Here is a 27,327-nt window from a genome sequence, read left to right as displayed (position 1 = left end):
AACGAAAAACCCATGACCACACTTTGTTGTAGAAGACCAGTGAGCAGACGGTTGTGATGGACCGAACGATGTAAAGTACCACCACATTTACAAAAAAGCACATTTCCTCCTTCCTTCCTCTAAAAACAATCACCTCACTGATAGGACGCCCCATTTTGTAGCTGTTTTCCTCTATTATAACCAACAGTGTACGTACACGACACAGATTAACTCTATTGATGGTTTCTTGATGAATGTGTGATTGTTAAAACCATTTGTGGATGTTCAAAAGTGTATATAAACCCAAATAATATATTACAAAATTGATTTTATGTGGACATTTTTTTAGACGGGAAAAAAAATAAATAATCCAAAATGGCATGCATACTGTATACATTCCTGAAAATCTGCACGCTGGGTCAACAGAGGTCTCATTTTCTTGTCAATAATTCTGTGTATACCTGTGAGTGTATGATAGAGTAAACAAATTGTACAGTAACATAGATTTTTGTATTATGTTCAAAATGGGTCGATAAAAGCCCCTTTTACTGTGAGAATAAAGAAAAAAAGGATTATTCTAATAACTACTGAGAAAGATATTTGAATGATATTGTATATCAACTAAATACTGTTCCTCCAGTCTGAGAGTGATGCTTGCTGTGTGGGGTAAGTGTTGTTTGTGAATCGTGAAGAAGAATGATAATCTACTACAAAGTCAGTATAACTAAAGACCAACTAAACCGTGCAAAACAACACGCAACTTTGTGTATGGAAAGTAAAAGTTGCCGCTTTGTGTGTGAGAAAAATCAACCAAACAAAAAACGGTTGCTGCTTTTGTACGTTCCTGTTGTGTTTTTGTGACAATAAAGGTGACCCTCTTATACACGACGGCTGTCAGCGTGGATCTGTGAATGGCCTGAAGTTTTATTCCATTATTGTTTTGGTGTTTGCTTGTTGTTTTGTCTGACTGCCGGTCCAAACCATCATTTTTTTTCTGCAGTTTTGTTTGAAAAATTAATAAAAAAATAGAATGATTATTAAAATATTAAAAAACTTGCCGCAACACAACAAAAAAATGTAACAAAACACAACTCCACAGAAAATAGGACGAGCATGAATTTTCACAAAACACAATTTCAGACAGCACAACGTTTCAAAAACACGACAATGGTCAATTAATTATTGCAGCTCTAATCCGTTTTGCTTATTGAAACACAACGTGCCTCATTCAAGAACATGTTTGTGTTTGGATCGCGTAAAAACATATTTTTTGCGAGCCTCATCTAACAAAAGACGCTCCCACAAAATTAAGCTAAATTAAATTAAGCTGAAAATTAAATACATTACAAAAACATCTGTCGTTGCCTCGTCTTCTGGTTCTCCTTCTGTCGGGTTTTATGGTGATTGTACGGCGGCCCTGAAGCTAAAAACCATCAAAAATCATTTCAGAAGACACGACATTTCACAAAACACAGCAAAATTAAAGAAACACAACATTTCAGAAAACAAAACAAAGTCTGTTTGTCTGAAGTACGTTTCCTGTCGTCCGGCCAGCCCTGCAGCACACGGTGGCATTTTAGCTGCGCATTAAGTTGCTGTCATGTTTATTATATTGTCCTTTATATAGACCACCGATCAAACTGATTAGAATGAGTGATCACTCAGAGCACCTTTGGACCCGATGATGGTGCCGGATGAAAGTCAGGGAATCACCAAAGTATTGCAATAATAGTTGTTGAAACGTGTCACTTAAAACTTGTGTCAGCGCTGGAGGTTAATGTCAGAAGATCATCGGAGTGGGCAGGTTTGACCTGCTGTGAACGTGAACGTCTGTTGTTTTTGTCGAGTGAATGACACAAAGAGTTATTGTCTGAAACATCGCCCACATGAGAGCAGCCAGCTGAACGTACGAGGTTATAATCAGCGGCTGAAATGAAAGAATATTTCAGCCGGTGGGTTTCAACACTGGAGAATACGTCCAAATAAATAATGGACGTATCTTCCTTTAATACTGAGCGCAACAGTTTTAATCGTGTTGACTCTGAATCTTTCCCCGTGGACAAATAAATGTCACCGATTAGTTTAAACCTGGCAACGCCTAAAACTAACCAAATATGTGCTCAATTAGATTCGAGCGGTGATGTGATGAGGTCGAGCGGCGTTCATTTAGATTAGATGAAAGTTTAATGAGTCCTGAGGAGAAGCTGAGTTGTTGCATTAGCAGAGAGGAGCAGGAGAAAGATAATAATCAAGTGAGTGATGTGTGAGAGGTGGTATTAGAATAATTATGGTGTTTGAAATAAGGGAACGTAGGTTTTAGTTCACAGGTTTGATATGTGGAAGTGAAAGAAAATGGAAAGAAAAATAAATGAATAGATGAGCAGAGAAGCAAAACAAATGCAGTGTACCTAGTTTTCCATACGTGGGGATAAAAACATGACTTATCTCGAAAACTTGTTGAATATTAAATATATTACAAGAGTTACAAGTTTTATGCAGTTGTGCAGTGGCCCTGAAGGTCAAAGCACAACAACATTCAGAAAACACAACATTTGATAAAGCACAAGAACATTTCAGAGTACACGTTTCAGAAAACACAAAATTTCAGAAAAACACAACATCTGACAAAACACAAAAACATTTCAGAAAGTAAAAAATTTCAGAAAAACACAAAAATTTCAGGAAACTCAACAAAATTTCAGAAAACAACAAAATTTCAGAAAACACAAAATTTCAAGAAACAAAATTTCAGGACAAAAAAATTTCAGGAAACATTGTTTTTTTTTTTACAAAATTTCAGAAAATACATTTCAGAAAACATCAGAATTTGAAAAATGACATTGCAGAAAACACTTAATAATATTTTATTATTTTTAAACGCGATATTTCACATGGTACGGTGGCCCCTGAGGGTCAAAACACAACAACATTTCAGGAAAACAACATTTCAGAAAAACATGACAATGTTGTGTTTTCGGAAATGTTGTGCTTTGTGAAATGCTGTTGTATTTTCTAAAATGTTATTGTGTTTTGACCTTCAGGGCCACCGTACCGTTGGCATCCCCGGTTGTTGCATTAATGCCATCTGCTCCTGCCTGTGTGAAAAGGCACGAGGCGTAACTGTTCCTGAATGTAGCTGCATGTGTGAATAGAGGAAGTCACTGGAGGCCTGTGAGTAGTAGTAGTAATTAACAGGGAACAATGTGTGAAAGAGGTTTAATTAACACCTTTCACGAATAAAACTTTAGAAACAAAACCTTGTGGTTAATATTTCTTGACAAACCTGCCACAACTCCTCGTAGCTTTCTTTGTTTCGCCTGTGAACAGGGTGTTACAACCAGACACCAGCAGCTCTGTAATTACCAGAGGCTTGGATCACTGTGGCAGCGGACACTAATGAGTGTTAAATTGGCCCCTTTGTTTACCTCCGGGGGAAAGAAGCCGGAGGCTAAAGGTGATCCCTGACTGAATCAGCTCTTCACTGTGAGTTATTATGCAGAACAGACTTCAGTTTGACCTTCATCCTCTCCTCTGCCGCTGCTGCCTGGATCAGCCCTCCGGCTCAGCTTCATCTGTTTTTAGCGGTTTGTTTGACCCGATTTAACGATGGATTAGTGGCCACCAGGGGGCAGAAAAAGCACCAAAACAAACAGGCTGATCAGCGTCGTTCGGTGGGAAATGTTAAATTTTATTACCGGAGGCTTAAAATGATCAGATTTTGAGGAAAATATGTCGTTAAACTACTTTTCGACGCCTACAAATTTAACAACATCTGAGTTTGGCTGGAAAAACATCAAGTGATCTTCTCGTAGCGTCGCTATGACACTATGGCACATTTGGCGTTATTGATCATACAGACAGCAAAAAGATTTGACTTGTTATGACTGAAGTGACTGCAAACATTTAGCTGATCTCACTTCCAGCAGCAACGTTAGCATCCATCTGGAATCAAGTTTCTGATTCTGAGTATTTACTGTTTATTACCATAACTACATATAATATAACACGAAACAATAAACTCTGAGAATTTTTATTTCCTGTGTCGTAGGGTTTGCTCCGGTGCACACGGTGACTTGAGTCTTCTTGTGTTACCTGTGCTGCTGTTCGTACTCAACATGCGACACATCTGAGCCGTGTGTGGTTTTATCTTGACCTCTGCTGCTTCGTCACTTCTGTCAGTCGTGAACAAAGCACATCTGGGATTGAAGCTCTAAAAAACAATGAAGAAGGCGATCATAGCTGGCTGAGACATGACTCAGAGAAGACTTTTCTAAATGGGCAGACTGTCTGGATTCAGCCGGATTTGAGCCCTGACTAAAACGCTCTCGACTTATTTTAGAGTGAGACTGAACTTCTGCCGGATCGGCTGTTGTTTGAGGTCACGACGCCGGATTAATCGCCTGACCAATCAAATATCCAGCTGGCTGTTGGATGTCTGGCACGGCAGACATTTTTCTCGGCTGCCTGCAGTTTGAGGAGCTCCACAGATTTCATTTTTCCACGTGGCTGCTGTCGAAAACGTCTGTTAGAAACTGCAGTGAGAGTTTTTTTTTACATGTTTTGGCGAAAACTGAACTTCACTGCAGAACAGACTCCGTGTTATCATCCAAACATCAGCAGCTTTATATTATCTTAGTAGAATTGTTCAAAGTCACGCCTTGTATAAACATTGTTGAGGGTGCAGCCATCTTGTTTTGTTTGAATAAACTTTATTGAATCGTAAAAGCAGGCGAGGAGATCAATCAACAAACCTGTGAGCTGGACGAGGAGGAGAGAAAGAGGAGTGAATGTGACCAAACAAGGAGATGATTAAGAGTATTAATGCAGTTTATGCACATCTGAAGCAGTAAATAATATAAAACTAAAGAGGGTGAGTCGTTTTTGTTGCAGCTGTGGACGTCTCGTCTTTAATGGACCTACAGGAAGTGAAGGTAAGACTCATTTTTACTGCCTCACACACTCTCACTAACTGAAAGATGATCTGGAGCCATTTCATATTGAAGTGTGATTAATGGATGTTTGATTTTCACATCAGGAGCCTGAATTTAAATTTGGTCTCTTAATTTTGGTGATTAATTGATTCATGAGTAACATCCCTAGTTTCAGTTTAAAGTGAATAAAACTTTAAATATGACCTCATCTGTGAACATTCGTGCCTGAGTCACATCAGATAGATTATCGTCGGCAGTGTTGGTTGTTTAATGGTGTAAACATCAACAGCTAACGTTAGCGAGCATCAGAACACACTGAGGGTGTCATTGTGTGTCTGAACTCCGGTCAACTCTGACTGGACTCAGCACTCAGCAGAGACTCTGGTTCTCTCTCTTCTTCCTCCCTCTCCTCTCTGTAACGTTACGTTCATGAAGTAAAGCACATTCCCCCTCCAGCTCCAGTCAGCAGTCAACACTACAGAACATAAACACCCGACAATGGAGGTCACCTCCGCGGATCACTGCTGCAGTCAGGTTGATAAACAGCAGTGAAGATAAATCCACTTTTTAATCCCAAAAGTTAAAAAGTAATCTCTGAGCTCTCCTCTCTCATTCCTTCTGGCTCTAATCCAGACACACATTTTTCATATGCAACAGGGTTGAAAGCAAAATCCTGTATCTGTGCCAGCAGAGTTAAGTTCCTTCTCCTGTGTTCTGAACACAGCTTGAGCTGAAGAACAAGTCTTTCATGAGCACAAACCCAAAGAGCTGAAGAGCTGAAGACGTCAGGGTCGGGTTGTTGGAAGTGTCGGGCTCGAAAAAGATCTGCAACAGGTGAGTTCGACATCTGTCAGCAAAAAGGTTGCTGGTTCTACTCAGACGAGTGAGTTAACACAACGTTCAAGATGTTGTTTGTTTGGTGACTTCGGAGGATTTACTCTTTGCTTTTTATCGTCCTTAATGTGTTTTCTCTGCATGCATCGACTTTATGTTGTAAAAAGTACCAAAAATCATACTCGGTAGAAGTTTTAAAGTGTCTGCTCTTAAATGTACTCAAGTTTTAAAAGTAATTCTGGAGATAAATGTACTTTAAGTGTCTCCAACATCTGGACCAGTGTTTGGAGGTAGATGGGTGCAGTTCTGTTCACGATCTTGAAGGCCAGCACCATGGTCTTGAATCTGATGCGGGCCGCAACAGGAAGCCAGTGGAGGTCAAGGAGGAGGGGGGTCACATGGGAGAATTTGGGTAGATTGAAAACAAGGCGTGCTGCCGCGTTCTGGATACGTTGCAAGGGTTTAGTTGTAGAGGCTGGGAGTCCAGCCAAGAGAGAGTTGCAGTAGTCCAGGTGGGAAATGAAACGATTGAACCAGGAGTTGCGTTGCGTCCTTTGTGAGGAAAGACCGGATCCTGCGGATGCTGTAGAGGGCAAATCTGCAGGATCGGGCCACCGCGGTGATGTTGGAAGTGCAGGATAGTCCGTCGTCGAGGATCACACCCAGGTTTCTCGCAGTCGATGAAGGCGATACCGTGACGTTCTCGACAGTGACTGCCAGGTCCATGTGAGGGCAGTCTTTCACCGGGATGAAGAGGAGTTCAGAAGAGTAACAGAATCCACGTGATGTGATTGCAAAGCCTAGTGATCTATTGTATAATGAAAACAGGAGCTTAGTTACATTCCATCACTGTGTAGTGAAAGCACGGACTGAATAGTTCTGCAGTTGATTGATGGATCCTGTTTTTTCCCCTCGAGGCACCTGGAAGTGAAACAGTTTTACAGTAACACCTCCGCCCTGCTGCCCTCACGCCTCTATTTCCTCCTCAGAACAGAAAATATGAAGAAGTTACTTCACCTCAAACATCTGTTTACAGAAAGTAACCTACGTCTGTGTGAACAACATCTGTTTACAGAAAATAAGACCAGCACATCTCTGAGGCTGCAGCAGACGGTGTTTCGTTCAAACAGACGGTGAGTATCAAATCAAACCACTGTGATCCGACTCTGAAACATTTCATTTGGTTCCAAGTAAGTATCCTCAAAAAAAGTTTTTCCACGTGTTTTGACAGATGGCCCGAACTTTTTTTTTCGCACTTGGTTTCACGCTTGGAAAAAAATTCAGGAGGACAAATTGACAAAAGTTTTTTTTCACTTGGTTTCACATATAAAAAATCCTCATCAAAATATTTCTTTGTTTTGACAGATGAAAAAATAAAATCAAGGAGCGTAAAGATTATCACGCCAAAACTTTTCTCCAGCAGCTCTCAAGTCATAAACACCTCAGGACTTCTGCATGATTTGAATTTTAAATAAAGTTTGTTTTTTATTACATTTTATTTTGTGTTATTCGATGTATTTACTTAATAAAGTAGCAGCCGCTCTATGGAAATAATTTAAATCTCACACATGAAGACATAAAATTGCATGTGCAACTGTTTGCTAGCTTAGAAAGTATAAAAGTACATCAGTGTTGTGTTCACAGTTTGCTCTGCTGCCCCCAAGTGGCCAAAAAGTTATTGTAGGTTTAAGTTTATGAATGAATCTCTAAATGCTGATTAAATTAAGAAATGTCTTTTTTCTTCTCAGTCGCTGCTTTTATTTGAATGTTGACCTGATATTTTACACTCTTGTGTTTTCATACACAGGCAGAGAAGTGAGAACCTCCCAGTTCTCTCTTTGGGGCTTCGATTTGAGGATCTGAAACGACGACACGCTCAACTTTCATCAAGTAGACGACTTCAGCTCAGACTTCACTTCAGTGTCAGCCGGACGGTTGTGAAGGAAAAAACACAAAAATGGAAAAAGAGCTCGTAATAAGTTCGACATCTTTCCTCCGCCTCTACAGTCGACACAGAGATCGTCTTCAGTCGAGCTTCACGCTGACAGCTGCTCGGCTTCATGACGATGTTTCTGAGAATATGGCGCTTCATTGCGATGTTTCTGAGAATATGGCGCTTCATTGCGATGTTTCTGAGAATATGGCGCTTCATGACGATGTTTCTGAGAATATGACGCTTGAGAGCCTGTTAGTTTTGTGTGGAGGAGTTCTTGGTGCAGCACGTGGGGCCATTTATGGTGGAGTATCTGGGGCATTGGGGGGTGTTGGTGCAGCAGCTTACAGGGGTGCGAGTGTCGGCTTCTTCGGCTTCTTCGGCAGTGTCTTTGGCGGCGAGGTCGGCGGGGTGTTCGGTGGCACTCTTGGCAGTGGGGTCTGCACTGCAGCTGAAGCACAAGGCAGTCCAGTCAATGGCGTCGTCAGCGATGTTGCGTGGTTCACCATCGGCTTCGTGACCGGCAGTGCAATTGGTGGCACTTTTGGAGGGGCTGTCGGTGCAGCAGGCGGTGGGATGGGTGGTGCTTTTGGTGCGTTGTGCGCCACGAGGTGCGTGGCCAGTGTTGTTGGATGCATCGCTCGCTGTTATTGGGAAACCAGAGATGTGCACAGTGTAGCCAGAGAGGCCGCGGAGGCTCTGACTGCTGCTCTGACCACGATGGAGGAAATGATCAGCGACTCTCAGAGAGCCGCAGATCTGCCACAGTTTGTCTCATGTGCTTAAAAAACAGTGAGACAGAGCAAAGAAATCAGCGAGGAGCTGGAGACGACGAGCGCAGAGGTGGAGAAACTGTTGGTTTCACTGAAACAACTGTGAACAAAGATCTGCATCAGTATCAGACGTATGTAGAAGTTTATATAATGGAGCGAGCAGTGAACACATTCACTACTCTGAAGTACTAATCAAGTGATTTAAACACTTTAAGGCTTAAACACTCTCTTCCCGCAGTGTGTTACAGGTTTTTTAAATTTTTTAAATGTCATCCGATTGCCGGTTAAATAAACTAATTTAAAAATATGATACTTTGGCTCTTATCGTCAGCAGTTAACGTTTGTGGAAACCACAGACACGTCCGAGGTTGACCAGTGGACCAAACGTAGCATATCACGTTCACTTTACAGGCTTATGAGCTGACCTGCATCCAACAAAGTTGCTGAACAGCCGACAGCAATCGTCAAATCAAAGCCGGATGCTTTTTAAGAAGGACCGCCTCCGTCTGTGATTGTGACCAAAACAAATATTTTAGGCCAAACCATGACGTTTTCCTCACCCTAACCACGAGGTGTTTGTGCCTGAACCCGACCAGAACAATAAGCGCTGTGACGAGAGAGAAATAGAAAATTCGACCTAAAGAAACATAAAGTTGAAACCTTTTTACCTGATCTGTGGTTTTGCAGAAGCACACTCGGCTGACATTTAGTCTGGTGTTGGTTTATTATAGTCCAGATTTATGCAAATTAACGCACATTTGATTAAATAGACATAAAATAGATATTTGCATAATTAAGCATAAATCATCGTCGATCACAAAATAATAGTCTTAATGTCAGTAATCATCTGGGGAAGTTGGCATCACGGCGAAACGACTGTACTGTGATGTATTTACCAATATTCTGTCCAACACTCAAACATGTATTAATTATTCAGATCATTATCATGGTGTTGTGTAACCGTATTGTTCAGATTGTACAATAAATATTCAGCTTCTTGTGCAGTGAAGTGTTGAGTTGTCCTTTTTCTACATCAACAGTTAATAAGTGTTTTATTGTGATAAATACAGGCAATACTGCCTCATTTGCATATTCACACATATAACATTTGGGAACTTGTCAATCAAAAAATACTTTTCTCAGTGTCAGTGCTCAGCTGTGGAGGTTTCATGGTGATAGTGGATACATTTTTACCCTTTTCACCATTTTTTGACTAAAATGTCTGGAATTTCACAATACTTATTTTAATTTTTTCCTCACACTGAGCCTGAAATCTCCTTCAGCAGCACTTTCACACGCTAAACCTTTCAGTTTGAATCTTAACCATATCCTGAAGGGTTTTACAGAGGGGTTTGTTCACATATCATTCATCCTAAAATGTTTTTTTTCTCTGATTTGTGGAGCGATAAAAAAAGATATATCCAAAATTCCCTCAGTTTAAACCTTTAACTCTAATATATCACCAGAATTTTGGACCTGGCTTCATCCAGTGTTTCGATTTCTTCTATTTTCTGTTCTGGAAATGCAAATTATTTCATTTTTTAGCCAGATAAAATGCCTCATTTGCATATTTAAACATACATTATCTTTAAACTTGTGATACAAAATGGATTATCCTAATGTCAGTAATCAGCTGGAGAAGTTTCACGGCGATATCTGTCCAAGTTTTCACCCTCTGTGCAATTTTCTTGTCAAATGTCTGTAATTTAATAATACAGATCTTTAAAGGCCGCTGAGCCAGAAATCTGCACTTCAGCCGCTCTTACACACCAAACTTTCCACTTTTATTCCTGTTTATATTCTGAATATTTGTGCAGCGAGGCTTGTTCATCTATCATTCAAGATTTAATCATAAAAACATGCAGGAAATGTGTTTTTTATGGCTTATTTTGAGTGATAAAAGAAAGATATCCAAAATTCCCTCCGCAGAACATTTGACTTTAATAAACCTGACTTTATCTAACGTTTAGATTCCTGCAAGTTGCTGCATTTTTAATAAATAAACGCCTCATTTCCATATTTAACCATTAAATATCAGAAAACTTGCAATGCAAAAAATACTTGTCTTAATGTGAGTGATCAGCTGGAGCAGTTTCATGTTGATGTTGTCTGAATCCTCAGTGATAGCTCATGTTTTGTACATCAGTGTCGGCAGTCGGACAGTAAACACGCTCAGCTCGGACTGAGCTGGTTGAACCGGGGTAATTGACCACATGAGAGGAAGCTTCTCTGGGTTTTTCTCCTGAGAGCTGCTGTCGGTTGTATTTATTTATTTTTTTGATCTCAGATCGATTTAAATATCTGCAGAGAGCAAAAGGTCACGAGCAGAGAGACGCTCTGTTTTCCTGCCACAGTTCATAAACTCTCTGAAAGAGGAAAAGTTCACCGGCGATGGTTTTTAAACCTCGTTAACGGTGTTTTAGAAAAAACTGTCTCAGATATGAAGCACCGTCTTCCTCTCTCCTTACAGAGTCGTTATTTTAGTATCTTTACGAGGGTTTCCTCCTGAGATTCCTCCTCTTTTCTGCAACTTTCCTTTTATTGTCTGAAACTTGACGGTTAAAATGTTGAAAATGTTTCACACTTCACACTCGCCTGCCTCCGCTGCCTCCTTCACTGGAAGCAAAAAGTGCTGTTTTATTCTCCTTTCAACAAACCGTCTGTGTTTACAATGCAAATTAATTCTGCAGAGTTGGAGGTTGTTCTGACAGATGGTCGTTTAAAACACAAACAGGATCTTAATTGTCTCCCTTCAGAAGACAAAAGAAACATTTTGACCTGTTGTCGTCACAATTGTTGTTTGACCGATCGTTTTTTGTCCAAATCAGCAGGAGTCATGTTTTAGTCGCATAAACCAAAATCTGAATTTCAAAGATACTACAGGGACTTTTAAACCCTGCTCACATTTATATTTATAAAGTACAAGAACATATGAGAAAAATGTCAGTTTTACAAAAATAAGGTCATAATTTTATAAGAAAAGTTTTTTATTGACAATCATATATACATCTTATAAAATTAGGCAGCTTTGGGGAAAAATTCTGAAAGTTTGAAAATAAAGTTGTAGTATTTTGAGAACAACAATAATACAAGAGTTGAGTTGTGATTTTATGGGACAAATTCGTCATATTTTGAGATAAAGTCGTGATTGTTTGAGAAAAAAAATCCGGCAACTATAAACAGCCAGAATAATGTTGAAATACATGTGAAGTAAAAACAAAACAAAGATGTATACATTTTCAGGAGAATAAAAAATGACAGAAGCTCTGAGGGGCAAGTGAAGACATTTTTTTTCCTGGTGTTCCATTTTCTAAAATAAAATGTAGGAGAAAAAAATATGTGAAACCAAATTCAGAAAAAAAATTCACACAATAAAAGAGAAAAAATCCTCCTCGATGTTTTTTCCTCCTGAATTTTTTATTCACACATGAAAAAAACTTTTTTTTCTGAACATTTTTTCCCAGATGTTTTCAAAAAAAAAATAAAAAAAAATAAGGAACTTAAACTTGAAGATTATTTCGGCAACACTTTTTTTCCCCATCAGTTCTGAAGTCATAAATAACAACATCGATTTAGAGCAAACTCAGAAAATGGACAACCAGAAAGTAATAAAGTCCTCACTTGTCCCTTCAGGGCTTCCGTAGATCAGTTTATTAACCTGTGTGTAGATTTTTCACATCAATATTTCCTCTAGCGCCACCATGAGGCGTCCTTATAATGTGTCCAACACTTTGTTTAATGACCCTGCAAAACTAATGACATTCCCATCATCCTCAGCTGTACTTTGTATTTAGTGCTAATTAGCAAGTGTTAGCATCTTAACATGTTGAACATTACACCTGCTACACGTTAGCATTTAGCTCAAAAAGGCTCATGAGAGGCGTGAACACAAGCACACGGACACAAGATCACAAACGGTATAAAACGTTTTATTTGTTGAAATGCAGAAGTCAAGTAGAAGTTCCTCGTTCTTACACTTCAGTATTAAAAATAATTTAAATATATTACAAATCTTCAGCCTAAATCTCTGAGAGCTGCTTGAAGACGGAGACGGACTGTTTGATTAATATTCTATTTCAAATTAAACCTATTAAAAAATCACATGTGGAGCATTTTTTTTAAGAATCTATCAAAATGATTTATGACGTTCTGTCCATCAGAGTTCATCAGCGAAGCCTCTGAAGAGCCACGTTGAGCTGAGGCTGTGATATCTGAGCAGCGTTAATGAAGCGCAGATCAGCTGAGCGGCTCCTTCTTTAATCTCATTGTCTTAACGAGCTCAGAGGACGTCCGGTGTCATCAGCATCAAGTGCGGCTAAAACTCACTCTTTTTAATTTTTTGATTACTCGAATCACAGAACGTTTTCTACAATCATCAGGTTTTTTACTTCATTCAGTTTTGTGTCGGAGATTTAAACTCTGGTCTTCCTCAGAAACATGCAGCTTCTGCCTCAGTGATCTTCAACATGCACGAGAGAGGAAGACGATGTCACAGTGAGTTAAATATCTGATCTTTGTGCCTTTTTAAAGCGTCGAGTCTGGTCTGTGGTGTTCCTCAGAGCGAGATGTCCGAGGACACGTGCAGCTGTTGTCCTGGCTTCCACTTGGCGCTGCGTCGGCCGCCGTCCGCCCGTCTGTACGGCTGATTCCTTAAATCTGAGGACGAACAGACACACTGATGAACGACCCGGTCATGTTTTATTATAAACATTTTTAATATGTACCGTAGCCAAAATAACATTCTTGTGTATACTGTGCACTTTCAGGCCTTTTAAGCCTAATTACTTCACTTTCTTGATCTTTTTCAAGGATTTTTAGGGTGATGATGTCATAAAATATGACGAAAGACATTCAAAAACTTCAACAAGGAGCTTCTAAACTCAAAGAAAGGAGATATTTGTAACAGCCTGAGTAAAAGTGAATCACATCAGCTTCTTTAAAAGCAGCAGACGGTTTCAAATGAGCTGGAAAAGAAGTCGACATCTCAGGAGAACCTGAGAGTCACAGAGCGTAAAGACTGTAAAACTGCATCCAAATACTCCTTCAGGGGCAGGCAGTGTGAGAATATGCAGTTTAATATTACGTGTATATACTGTAGTTGTTGTACCAGAATATGTTTCAGTCTCAGCCTGTAATATGACTTTAAAAGTGCACATGTTAGATTCCCCCTGCAAGATAAAGGTGTAAATGCTGAATATGTTTTAAAGGTGAACAAACAGAGAGGAGCAGCTGGTTAGAAACGGACACGGAGGGATTTTAAGACGTCACCTCGTCGATGAAGACGGAGTCGCAGAACAGACGAGAGGAGCGTTTGGCAGAGCGAGCCGTGAAGGGCACGGACTTTAGAGCTGAAGACACCAGAGAGGGACGGGAAGAGAGGAGGGACAAACATGAGAGAGAAGCAAGGACGGATTAAAAGTGAGAGAAGCCTTCAAAGAAAAGAGAAAAAAGCTGAAGATCCTGAAAGAGGAAACGTGGTGAAATGTTTAGCAGAATGAGATCAACTGCAGTTTGAAAAAGAAAAAGGAGTTTTAAACGACAAAGGTCCTACAGCGTCCACGCTAAGCTAGGCTAACACTGAGCAGTGCGGTTGTGGAGTGTGTCGAGCACCTGTGATGATGTCCTCGATGGCTCCGTCCTTCCCCTCCCTCACCAGAGGAGACACCTGCCTCTTCTTCAGCTCTGCGATCAGATCCATCTGAGGCAGTCTGGACGGCACCGACGCCTGAAACAACAACCCAGTTTTAAAGGATCAGCGAGGTCTTCACAGCTTTTGCGTTTTCTTCTCATGATTAATGGTGGAGTCAGTTTTATTTTCCTCAGCTCAGACGGCCTCAGAGTGTTTTACAGTCTGAACTGAGTGAGACAAACTCAGACAGGTTGTAAACAAACCTGCAGCTATGCTCGCCTGATTTGTTACGGCCTCACTCAGAGTGTGTGTGTGTGTTTGTGTTTTACACGTATGCAAAGCTTGTGGTTCCTTGTTGGTGAGTGTTCAGTGTGGCTCTTTGTTTACAGCCGCCTCGGACGGGGCCACATTTTGCTTATAAAATCTGAGGCGTTACCTTCTCAGTGACTTCGCGTTTGGGTGGAGTTGCCGGAGCTTCACAGTTCAGGTCGTGTTGTTTCTTCCTCTGCTCGTTCTCCTGCTCAGCTTGCTGTCGGAGGAAAAAAGCATCTGAACTTATCTCCATCTGAAGGTCGGATGATACAGACTGATCCGGCCGGAGGTTTACAGTAAAATCTGTTTCTCGTTATCAGTGAAGCGGCTATCTGCGACAGAGGTCGATAAAAGCGAGTGTTATCTGACCTTGTAGGCCTTGATGAACCGCACAAACACAGGGAAGAACATGGAGGGCGGAGTGGTTTTTGAGTTCTCTCCAAAGTACTCCACAGCAGAGTCGTACGCGTCCTGAAAGACAGAAAAGAAAATGTGTTCATGTTCGACAGCTGTCCAGAACATCTCATGCGATTACGGTTTATTTTGCGTCAATTAAAGTCGACCTGGGCAGTTTTTCCGTCGGCGATGAGGGAGTGAAGCAGCTCCGTGTTTCTGCTGATGAACGTCTTGAGGACAGGATTGTCTGTTTCCACGCTGAACTCCCTCTTCGTCACCTCCATCCCTCGCTCCAGAGAGCGCACGTCCTGCAGGATGCTGTCCAGAGAGACTGCAACACAAACACAACAGAGCTAAAATAAAAAACGGCATCCGTTGTCTTTCTTAGGGCTCGCTCGTGTTTAAACTGGGGGGCTTCTGAAGAAGACGAAGTCGTGCAGCTTCAATCTACAGCTGCTGCACCTCAATGCATCACTGTTCATGAGCTCACCCAGCGCCGCTTTATCCAGGAAGTGCAGCTCTGAGTAGAAGGACTGGACCTCGGGGTATTTCTCCTGGATGATGCTGACGATGAAGTGCAGCAACGTCTGCTTACGGTCCGTAGATTTGGTGTCCAACAGCTTCAGAAACGAGACGAAATGGTGACATTTGTAGTATTACAGAGAAAAGTACAGACACGTTTTAGAGTTTTCATCGCTTTTACTCACCAGATCTAAACTCTGCAGGCGGAAGCCGTACGCTGCTCCTCGCTTGCTGCTGTTCATGTAGTTTCCAAACGCTAAGATGATCTTCACATCAGAAACACAGACACTTATCATCAAACAGTCAAATCATAAACAGATAGCTCAAATCAAGCGATCTGATTGGTTGTTAGACGTTCTTTAATAACCGTATAAAACAGTGATGACGTCTAATCCCGGCTTGTTTCTGTCGTATCAAGGCGACACAGTAGGACAATTACATTTCACGATTTCGACGCTACAAAATGGAAACGTTAAAGTTCAGGACTATAAAAACTTTATGAACATGTTTGAATCTGAACGTGTCTATATAACTTTTATATTGCTCTCGTTCAGCTTCATGGACAGAGATTTGTTGTCCTTCATTACATTCAGTCCAAATCGTCCGGCTGCAGAAGACTGTGGGTCCTCAAATCACGATCATATATTCTGCTCTCGCCCGTTATTAAGTTAATTCTCGCAGGACGTTCATAAAAAAAGCGCTCCTGGTGGACATTTAAATTGGAGACCCTGTACTTCAGGTCCTCCACTCATACGCCAATAAAAAGAGTTAGAAGAGAACAATTACATTTTAAATTTGAAATGAGAAATTTGCCTCTTTTCTGTCCAGTAAAAAAGTTTCCTCCTCAATAGTTTTTCTAATTTTTATATCCACAGAACGTCACTAGCGAGGACTTTATCAGTTTTATAGGACCTGGAAACGATGTAGAGAGCGATAAAACAAAATGTCTGAGCCTCTTGATGTTTCGTTTAATCTAATATTAAATACAAACAGTTAGTTTAGCAGTTTGACACAGAAAAGTGTTTCCAGGTGACGAGTAGCAGTGTTAAACATATCATTTTGATTTTTCAGCATTATAATACGGTTATTACGAAGTCTGACTTTATTACTAAATAGTTTTGCCTCGTATCTATCTTTGTTTTTGGCGCCTTATTACCCAGAAATACCAATGTTACAATTGCTACTCTCTGTCCTGTTAGCTTGTTATCACTGAGCTGTGATGGAAAGTGTTTCCATTATTTTCTACGAGACACTAATAATTCATAATCATAGTCATAATTTTAAACATAAATAAATAATCTTAATAAAAAGGTGATATTACGCTGTATAAATCTTTTAGTCTCATGCTCACCATGGCTTTAAATAAAGGGTCAAATAATAGTTTTAAGTAAGAAGTTGAAATTGAATGCCATTTCTACCAAACTGAACTCTAACACAGAGTTAATGTTTCTGTACTCCGGATCCTGTTTAAAGGGTTATTCAACTTCACGACTTTGCAATTAACATCCTACTGTGTAATTTAACAAACGACTCCCACACACAGAGACGTAATATCAGGGTCAGTTATAAAAGTGAAACATGACTCAAACATCGGCTGCCGTCCTTAATAAATGTTTCTGAACTCACCTCCAGGATTTTCCTCAGCTTGCTGGAAGATTTGATCGACATCGAGGCGGCGATGAGGGCGTTCATTTGCTGCCAGGAAGAGATAAAATTACAGAGATGATTGTTTGTTTGTATAAAACAGCAGATTATAACAGTCTGCCGTGATTAACTTACTGTCAGTCTCTGGGTTTAAATGTATTAAAGTTAAAACTGTGACAGTCTCAGCCAAAACAGAAACGAGCTCCACAAGCCAGATAATTACTGTGAAACACTTTTCACTGCCAAAGACATATTTTAGCTTAAGTTTACCAAAGTCCTTCATTTTTATAAACATAAAACTAAGACTTTTTAAAGACTTTTGTAAGATTCATTTTAATAATAGCATCATAAACATGTTTATTGTTGGATTGTAAGACTTTTATGAGCACGTTAACAGTTTATGGATTGCTTAAAGGAACAGTTCACCCCAAAATAAAAAAAATTCAGTCATTATCTCCTCACCAACATGCTGATGGAAAGTCAGGACGAGTTTCATAGTCCACGAAACATTTCTGGGGCTTCACAGCAAAACAGTGTTGCAGCGATGTCCTGATTGGTTCATTGATGCACGGTCAAACTGGCGCCCACTTTAGAGAGGCGTGTGCGCTAACACTGTTAGCTTAGCAGCTACAGTGAAGATCTCAGCTACAGAAATGGAGTAAATAAGATCTTTTCAAATCAATTTGGGATCTCAGGGCTGCTTTTTTGTTGTTTTCTATGTTTTAAAACAAGTCCCCAGCTGCTTCAGTTGTTTAGGAGAAAGCTGTTTAGCTGTGAGGCTCCAGAAATGTTTCGTGGACTACAAAACTTCACTGACTTTCCATCAGCATGGAGGATCTTAATATAAAGCGTAACCTGGATGCCTGCCACCTCACGTCCTTCTCTCCTCTTAAACACAGTTCATGTTCTGCCCTCCCTCCGGTGATCTTACCGGCTGTATCAGCTGGACGCTCTCGGGGAAATTGCCCATGAAGGTGAGCGTGCTGATCCGCTGGGAGAGCCGCAGGATCTTGCTGAAGCGCACCATGAAGCGGTCCTCCTCGCTGAGCTCGTCCAGGGGCCTGCCCTCGCACTCGTAGTTGTGGATGAGCTTCATTTCGTACTCTGTGGGGATGAAGCGCTCGAGGAGCTCCAGGAAGTCGAGGCTCAGAGCTCTCTGGTTGTACCTGAGGGGACGCAGTGAAGCAGAGGGAAATATCATCCAGTACAGCAGATTTATCTGTTTCAGAGTCGTATTGTTTAGATGATTTTGGTACATACGTCTCTATCGCACAGCAGATGTCAGACGCAGCCATTCCTTCCTTCCGCAGGGTGATGGCCAGGTTTTTGGCCCTGTTGGCCTCCATCAGAGACACTTTACTGGGGGTCTTGTGGGCCCGTTTCATCTTGAGGGTCCCCACGTCCACAGGGGTGGACTGGGCCTTGGTCTTAAACTGCTCCTCAAAAACAGCCATGTTAAGCTCCTGAGAAGGGTGAAAGGAAGATGACATTAAAGCTGATGATGATGTTCATGTTGTTGGCAGCGCAGTGAGGAAAAAAAACAAGCTAACAGACGTTTTTCAGAGCGGATATTTTGACTCGTCGTGGCACAAAAAGCACAAATGAAACCAGAACAATTGACAGAACGGAGCGTTGTTAACGTTAATGTGCTTCACCTGTGGTCTTCCTGCTGTTAAAGTCAAAATGACTGCTGTGAAAAGGGTCTGTTGTGTGAATGACATTGGGGAAATTATAGTTTCAGAGCAGAGACGCTGGATAAAAACAAGACTGGTAAAATAAAATACTGTTATTATGAAGCATTCAATGAAGCATTGAATAACGTGCTGTTTATTCACCCGCATGACTTCTCTCGTGACATGAAACTGACTGGTGTGTATTTATATCACACACATGTATTATTACACTATTTTAATCCTAATATGCTGCAAAACTTGTCTGATTTCTGGACAAAATATGTAATTACACTTACTTTAAGACACAATTACCTGGAAAGTAACATTTGATTGACTTCTTTTTAGACATTTTTACTTCTTCCACTGGCTGATTTTTTTTTTCTTATTTTCACTCAGTAAGTCAGAAAATGTGCTAAATACACATTCAGGAGTTTATTGTAGTTCAGAATCTGTTCTGCAAATGTATGAAAACTGGTGCAAATTTAATCAGATCATGTATCATTTGCATATTTACACGTTAAATGTTAGAAAACTAGAAACTATGTATCAGTCAAAGGTTGAACCTACCCAGCTGTAGTGTCAACAATAAACATAATCTTAATTAAGAATAAAATAAAATATATGAATGAAATGTATACAGTACAAACACGCTGCGCTGAAACAAGAAGTGTTCAGACCTCTAGGATGTGCTCGTCGTCCAGCTCGTTGAAGATGGTTCCTGTCACCTGGTTCGATTTCAGCGCCTGCCAGTTCAACAGCGGCATTCTGTATTTGGTTTGAATGGGTTTCTTCTTCTTATAACCTACAAGAAAGAATAAAAGAAACGTATCCGTCCATCAAAACTTTTATTTATGAAACTTTTCTCTGATATTAACAAACTTTAGCCATCTTAAACATATTCAAACTAAACGTTATATGAACGAAAAAAAAGCCCCGCTCGTCTCTGGCTGTGGACTCACCGGCGCTAACTTCGGTCAAACCACCTCCAGGAGGCAGCGGGGGTGGAGGAGCTGCTGGTGGCGGAGGAGGAGGAGGAGCTGCAGTTGAGACAGGAAGTGGAGGTGGAGGTGGAGGAGGAGGAGGAGGAGGAGGAGGAGGAGGAGGCGGCTGAACCGTTGCTGCCTGCAGAGGAGCCTCAGAGAGGTGAGGCTGAGGGTCTGAGGAGGGAGGAGCGGCTTCATGGTCGTTACCTGAATCTGTTTCATCTTTAGCTGTCAGAGGAACAACAACACTGTTAGTTTCACGCTTATAAAAGTCAAGTTAAACTGGCGCCTCGAACTTATTGAATATATTTGTTCAAAGTCACAACATGTGAGCAAATATGACATTTTCTAGCAAAGCTGCTCGATCAGAATAATTGGCAGTTTTTGTCGGTGGTGCAGATGAAACTAAAATGTCTCTTTCTGAAGCTAAAATAAAGTTTCAAGAAAAGTGAAATACTCATTATTTCTTCATGGACTTTAATGTGACTGCTTCCTGTCTCATCTGAAAGTTAATTCAAGAACAGAACCTGAGGCGTCGTGACTCGTCTTCTCATGCAGAGCAGCTTTATGAGACGGAGGAGGAGGCGCTCGGCTTCAGACTCAATATATTTGACCGCCGGCCCTCAGGTTATGAGAGTTTCAAGATATTCCTCATTAGTTCTGTAACAGATCCCGGCTCTGACCTTTCTCTACCACGTGCTGGATGACTGGGACCACCTGGAGGTCCAGGTGACCGGAGGAGGAGCGCTCCATCCGGACCAGCCCCTGCTCCACCAGATCCTGGACTCTGGACTCCAGCTCCTTCAGGGCCTGAGTGGACCGGTCCTTGTCTCTCTCTTGCTCTCTCTCCCGCTCACGTTCCAGCTCTCTCTCTCGTTCTCGCTGCTGCAGGAGAGTCACCTGAGAGCACGACTCACGCAGACTCTCCTACGACAGACAACATCAGGAAACATCAGGAAACACCATCTCTGTATGAAACCAGCTTTCTAGTGTCAAACTCTGCACATACATCAGTCCACACACTGAAGCTCAGACATTCAACTGAAGGAACAAGAAGACAAACACGTATTTTATCGTGAACTCCACCTTTAGGAGCTCCACTTCCTTCGTGGTCTGAATGAGCTTCTTCTCCAAATCTGAGACTTTCTCCATCGCTTCTTTCTCATTCTCCTCCAGCCTGTTGTTCAACTGAGACACAAAACATGACTTTCACTTGTGTCTGTATCACCTTGATCAGAGATGGGCAGTGTGTGTGTGTGTGTGTGTGTGTGTGTGTACCTGTGTGTTGTGCTCCTGCAGTTCCTCCATGTGCTCCAGCAGAGCGTTCTTGGTCTCTGCGTCCTCCAGCAGAGCTCCCACATCGAACACGTTGTCCAGGTAGGCCTGAATCTGCACCAGCAGCCGGTCGCTCTCTGTGAACTTCAGCTTCTGCTCAGAAACACAGGAAATACAACGAATAATCACCACCTTGTTACTAAAAAGCAATATGTTATGATTTGCAAAATGAAGATTATTCTGTGCTCTAAACTGCAGGTTGAATAAAATGTCCTCTGATTGAAGGGTCAAAGGTCAAACCCACCTCGAGGTAGTCGTCCAGCCCGTGGCGGGTGAACTCGTACTGCAGGTGGACCCTGAAGTTCATGTTTTCCACTGAGTGAACCACAATGTTGATGAACTGCATACAGGCCACCTGGTGGACAAACAGAGGTGATGCATGCTGCTGTTTGAAGACAGGACAAGGTGAAACGCTCTGCAGGTGTGATTTACTGTGGTTGGTAACGACTCGATGACTCAGATGCTTCAGAATAAAATCCATACTGCAATAATTAGCTGACTGACAGAAACTTAATCAAGAACTATTTTGAGAAATGATTCATCATTTTAGAAATGAATACAGAAAACAATCCAAATATCTTTCGGTTTCAGTTTCTCAAATGTGAGAATTTGCTTCTTTTCTTTGTCTTGAAATAACAAAACATAACTTCCTGGAGTTTGTGTTGACTCAAATCCCAGGTTGTCAAACACTGACGTGCTCGGAAGAATTGGACGATGTAGGGATGACACTCGACAATCAACCATCTTTAACAGAGAAGTCACATTTTGTTGCTTTAACGTGAAACTCGACATCTTATTTTTAGACGGAACAAGAGCTGCGAATTTATGCTGAATTTAAATGAAACTCATTGTTCGCAGTAACTCGACAGCTTGAACTCAAACGCATTCATATCGACGGGTTCAACCATTAAATGTTACATAAGTTCATTTTGCATTCTCACAGTTTTGAGAGAAAAATGAGTCAAATCAAACGATCACGACAACATTAAAACTGTTCAGTTGACTGCTGTCACGTCCATTTTACTCGACTGCACACAGTCTGTTTAATTAATAGGAAGCCTGACATTTAGTGAATGGCTCTGTTAACTGCAGAGCCTCTATCATAAAGACAATTAGTCAATTAGTCTCCTTTTCGCTCCTCTGCTTGTTTTTTTCCTTTAACAGCAAGTCAGTATGGAAATGTTTACAGTGTGTTTTACAACAGAAAAAGATGATGTCCGGACGTATAATGTGTCAGAGCAACAGCACAATTCTCATTATTACTCATTATAACATTAGTAATTTTAAAACAGTGACTTCACTGATTCATAATCGCACTGCGGGACTATTTGACTCATGATGGACCTGAGATAACACCTTTTTTCAAAACCCATACTTTTCTTGTCAACACCTGGCACCTACGTTGCCCACAATGCAACTAAACCACTGACAGCTCATCTAGAGATTCCTGTGCAGCCTGCAGGAGAGATATCAGTCAGCTCACTTCTTTCAAACTGCACGACAAACAGGTCTTATAAATAGGTTTGGAAACAAAAACCCACGACTCAAACCCCTTTTTTTATTTTCCGTCTCCCTTCTTTCTCTCTCGTCTGAAAACAGGAACCAAAGGGTCCAGTTGAATGAAGAGACGGCTCAACTCCCCCGAGTATCGTTCCAACGGACACCGGTCCATCATCCATCCCCTCACCCGCCTTCCCTCCCTCTGAACACTTAATCCATCCCTCCTCCATCATCTTAAACCTTCATCCATCATATTTAATAAACGCTGTTCTTTGTTAGTGAGCTGTCATTTTCAAACTTTCAGTCTTCAGATTCATCAGACACAAGTGGCATCATTTGAAGACGTTTATCAGCTCTCCTTTTAATTACAATGAGATTTTACTGGTGATTATAAGCGTCCGTATCAGATGACCAGGACCGGTATCAAGTGGAGCGCTCCATCGAGTTATTAAACTCCTCTCCTCCTCTTTGTGTAGTATTACTTTACATGAAATCACATGTAGTCTCACAGGATGGCTGATGGGTGTCATGGTTTCAGTTGAGTGCTTAAAAAACAAATAACTTAATAAAAAAAAGCTCATTTACGGGTTAGGGTGGGGTATTTTTTCCCTCTGATCACTTTTTTTCGCTTTTAAACAGTGAAACCCTCTTGGTTTGCCTGATGAAGGTCTGGTATCATATGAAAGTTAGATAAGGTGCGGGAGTTAGCATGCAACTTTTGGTCTACTTATGACTCTCCTACACACCTGGCTCATGAAATAGATGTGCAAAGTATTTTTTTCTGTTTTGAAACAGTGAAATATCAGCAGACAGACTAAAAACAATAAAGTAACTAACAAAAATAAAGTTATTCAGGTCATAATGTCCACGTCAGTTGCAAAGACATCCAAACAGTGACTCAGATCCGGACACACAGGAGCATCTTTACCATGAAGTCGATGTTGCTGTCCTCCTTGCAGAAATACTCCATGAGCTTCTCAAACCGACTCTTCTCTCCACACACCTGAAAAACATTCATTTAAAGAAGAAAACAAATCAGATGTGGCTGAGTGGATCTCCTTTTATTGTGTTTTATGATTCATTGTGTTGATGTGTGAGATCTGGGTGAAGTCCTGTGAGACTTTCTCCTGATGACGGACCAGAATAAATACACTTTTACATGATGTCCTCTCCATGTGTACACACACGGGGGCAGTGTGCTCACACAGAAGATGGATTATAAAACAATATTACAATAATCCTCCTGACTGTTTAGACTTTACATTCTTCTGCACACAAATCACACACATACCTCAGCGAACATGTGATCTGGATGTAGTTTGTGGGAAATCTGTGGCTGTTTAAGTACATTTATTTAAGTCCTTTTTTTAAAATCATTACTTTTTGGCGTTTTATAGCTTTATTGGATAGGACATGGAAAGATTGACAGGAAATGGGATGAGAGAGGAGAATACAAATACTCAAGTAAAGTACTTCAAGTTTGTACATAGATAGATAGATACTATATGAGTACTTGTTGTTGCCACTAGTAGTTTTATCGTTGTAGTAGGTTTTTTAAGTGTTTCGTATCATGTCATTGTCTTCTGTGTGTAAGAACAGCTAAGACGACGAGCGGCTGATGTGGATCCAAATAACAAAAAAAAAAGACATAAGATGCGAGTTCTTCCTCCCCCACTGTTCGGGTTCAGCTGAGCTGAGACACAAACAGAAATAAAGGCAATAATAAAACCGACTACACGTCGTATTGTGCAGGATAATTGCTCTATTACACACAGCCGAGCGTGCTCTTCATTCTGCAGGCAAACCATTAAAAACAAGGCTGCGGTGTTTTTTTCCCCCACAGTGCAGCGAACGAGTGTTTGTTTGGGAGAGAAACAGAAAAAAAATGTGGCTAAGTGATAATTGTGTTTTCTTTACTAACAGCTCAGCAGATTCCCTGTCTCCTCCATTAGTGGTACTCTGTCTGTTTGTGGTCTTTTACTCTGCCTCCCCCCTTTTTGCCCACTCATGTCCCCTAAATAATGCAGCACGCCAACCTGACAGCCTGCGCAGCCCAAAACAAAGCCCACGTTCTGCTACCGAGGGACACATAAGCCAGCTGCTGGCTCAGCGCCCGCCTGCCTCTGCTTTACCAGCCATCTATCGCTCGTTCTATCTTTCTCCGAGTCTCTCTCGCCCACACACACACACACACACGTCGGCGTTGCACCAAAACAAGAGCCACTCAGTGTGATACTCAAGTCACCGCTGTGGTAACTGATGCTGGGCTAATCAACCGGGCGAGGTGAAGCCTGATGCTGCCAGAGGGTCTGGTACTACAAACTGACAGGTTGTCATTTCTCACTTCTTTTTTCTTTTTTCACAGGATAAGTCTGCTGATGTTTACTGCTTTTATTTTCCTGTAAAACGACCAAAAGCACCAGTGAAAGTATCTACAAACAATTATCGTGTGTGTATCCAAAGCCTGAGGAAATCACATTTATTAACGCTGATCCATAGAAAGCTTTGGTGTCAAATCTCTGACACAACCTGAGCCATGTGTTCAAATTCAAAGATTAAATCTGGTGATTTTCTACATATTTCTGTCAATAAACCACATAAAAAACACCAAAACAAACAACGAACATGCACCATCGATATCCAGAGTCTGATATATCTTTCTTTCTCGTTGTTAAAAACACATCAATGAGCCACACTACTGCAGGCTGACGTGTTCCTTCATTACCATGAACACACACGCTGCAGTTTAGTTTGACTCAATCCCACACACACCGTCCTGCTGCCACAAATACGCACTAGAGCGCCAAATGTGGATTAATCCGCTGCTGAAAATAGTCCCCAACAAATAAACTATTTCCTCCTGTTGGAGTAATGTTTTATAAAATGACAGAGGTCTTTTAAATGAAAGTGCAATAGAAACTCCTGCTGCTGAGCTTGTTGCAGGGCAGCTTTCTAACATCCCTGACGCTCACTAATAATAGCCGCTCCTGGTTCAGGTTCATTCTCTTCCCGTCTGAGTTGTTGCAGCCACAGGAGGCGACGGGTCGGCAACAGTTGCTGCTTTCTCAGGCAAAGATGAGAGAAGGCCAAGGAGAGGTCAGAGGAGCTCAACAAGTGTTTCGCATATTTCCGCCTCTTCAGTCAGTTTTCGTCTGGCGCTGTGACAACTGGGCCGAGCAGCTGACGGGGGGGAGGCAGGTGGGGCCGGGGTTCCCCTTAACCTGCTCTGAAATGCATTAAAGGGCTGCTGGTATGTGGCTGCTGTAACACTAACACCACTTCTAAGTTAAGCATAGTTTAAAATATATACGTTGGGATGTGGGTTGAGTCATCCCTGCTGCTCGTACAGGAGCACAGCTTGGAAGTGAGCAGATTCATAAAGTGGAAATAGTTTTAAGCACGACGGAAAACAACGTGTGTGTGTGAATCATTGCAACACAAGAATTGTAGATGGCCAGCAGGGGGCGACTTCACGGGTTGTCAGACTTATTTCCTGACAAGTTCAAATTCATGTAAACGCCCAGATGATCCTGTCTGAATGCTGTTTAGTAAAAAGTCTACGAGCCTCTTTGAAGTTGTCGAAGGCGGAGAGGATGATGTCATGGCCTCCTCGCACCAAACACACGGCCGCCAGCAGCTCCAGCACCAGAGCTTTGGTCCTGAGAAGAATGATTGAAGGCACATTTATTCTTCTTCTTTTATTTATTATTTTTTTATTTTTACATGTTTTGTATTTTTCTTCCCCCCAAAAAACCCCACTGACACACAGATTACAGTTCATGCTCCGTACCTCGGGTTTCTGTTGTTGAGGCTCAGCGTGATCTCGTTGACACAGCAGGGATGCTTCATCACAAGGTTGAACCCAGACTGACCACACACACACACACACACACACACACACACACACACACATTATTATTATCATTTAACTCGTTAGGTGTTGTTTATCCGAGGAAGTGAATGACCGCCAGAAAATAAGAAAAAGAAATGAGAACATTTTGACTTAAACTAAATTTTTATTTACTTGGTCAGTAGCCAAAATAACTAAGTTTCTCATTAGTAGATTTAGTTTTTAAAACTTTTAATCATTTCTTTTCTTTTGCTGGCAGAAATGGTCTTCCAGACATACTGTATCTGTCAGACACGACAAATAAATGAAAGGCCAGGAGGAAACAAAGATGTTTTTTTAACTACACGTTGAGCAGGTGCTTTGAAGTACCTGATAGTTCATGATGGCACGTAAACACATGATGCAGAGGTGAACGTCGTCTGTCTGGCTCACAACACGAGACGTCCTCAGGGCTTTCCTGTTGTAGAGAGACAGTTGAGAGACGCTGCAGTTACGGCTTTGTCGTCCCTACACCTGCACTGAGATAAACTGCAACTGTGTATGACACAATCTATACATCAATCATCGACTCCCAGATTACAATATGGCAAAAGTTATAGTGGATACAAAGGAGCGCTGCAGAAACACCCTCCTGTGTAATGAGAGGTTCAAGTGTGTGTTGACATTTCTCACATTCACACTCAAACAAGTCGCACAACACCTACACACAGACGTATTCGCTATGACAAGAATGCAGTCGCTTCAGATTAGATGGTTAAGATTGTGGGCGTGTGTGTGTGTGTGTGTGTGTGTGTGTGTGTGTGTTCAAGTGTCACAACTTTATCTGCAGTGTGACATCAACACAAACGCCCCTTTCCCGCCACAAACCTCCAGACTTCATGTTCTTGGTGTGATCTACTGTCAGGACTTATTAAATTATTTTCTGGCTGCTGTCAAAAGTTAAAAAAGCCTTTGACAACAACCTGACGCGATATGACAACAAAGCGTGCGTGCGTGTGTGTGATATGAGCCAGTCAGCCATTTTGTTTGTTTG

The 27,327-nt window shown here is 41.4% G+C and overlaps 1 protein-coding gene across 1 annotated transcript in view; it reads right to left on the bottom strand.

The window, feature by feature from the left end:
- Positions 1-12,363: 12,363 nt before the first annotated feature.
- Positions 12,364-27,327, bottom strand: part of fmnl1b (formin-like 1b) — a 28,766-nt gene continuing 13,802 nt past the window's right edge. The window contains exons 7-26 of the mRNA XM_073489789.1: positions 26,664-26,751; positions 26,235-26,311; positions 26,010-26,103; positions 23,373-23,447; positions 21,189-21,299; positions 20,888-21,037; positions 20,696-20,797; positions 20,293-20,536; positions 19,586-19,837; positions 19,304-19,428; positions 18,214-18,416; positions 17,885-18,119; positions 16,936-17,004; positions 15,495-15,575; positions 15,278-15,407; positions 14,955-15,118; positions 14,761-14,862; positions 14,516-14,608; positions 14,061-14,175; positions 12,364-13,106 (exon numbers count right to left, since the gene is read on the bottom strand). Of these exons, the coding sequence (XP_073345890.1) occupies positions 13,006-13,106; positions 14,061-14,175; positions 14,516-14,608; positions 14,761-14,862; positions 14,955-15,118; positions 15,278-15,407; positions 15,495-15,575; positions 16,936-17,004; positions 17,885-18,119; positions 18,214-18,416; positions 19,304-19,428; positions 19,586-19,837; positions 20,293-20,536; positions 20,696-20,797; positions 20,888-21,037; positions 21,189-21,299; positions 23,373-23,447; positions 26,010-26,103; positions 26,235-26,311; positions 26,664-26,751 (2,611 nt within the window). The 3' untranslated portion in view covers positions 12,364-13,005. The remainder of the gene's footprint in view (positions 13,107-14,060; positions 14,176-14,515; positions 14,609-14,760; positions 14,863-14,954; positions 15,119-15,277; positions 15,408-15,494; positions 15,576-16,935; positions 17,005-17,884; positions 18,120-18,213; positions 18,417-19,303; positions 19,429-19,585; positions 19,838-20,292; positions 20,537-20,695; positions 20,798-20,887; positions 21,038-21,188; positions 21,300-23,372; positions 23,448-26,009; positions 26,104-26,234; positions 26,312-26,663; positions 26,752-27,327) is intronic.

Source organism: Pagrus major, chromosome 20, assembly GCF_040436345.1.
Source record: "Pagrus major chromosome 20, Pma_NU_1.0".
In the NCBI taxonomy this organism is placed as follows: Eukaryota; Metazoa; Chordata; class Actinopteri; order Spariformes; family Sparidae; genus Pagrus; species Pagrus major.
This window is presented reverse-complemented; position numbering and strand designations above follow the sequence as displayed.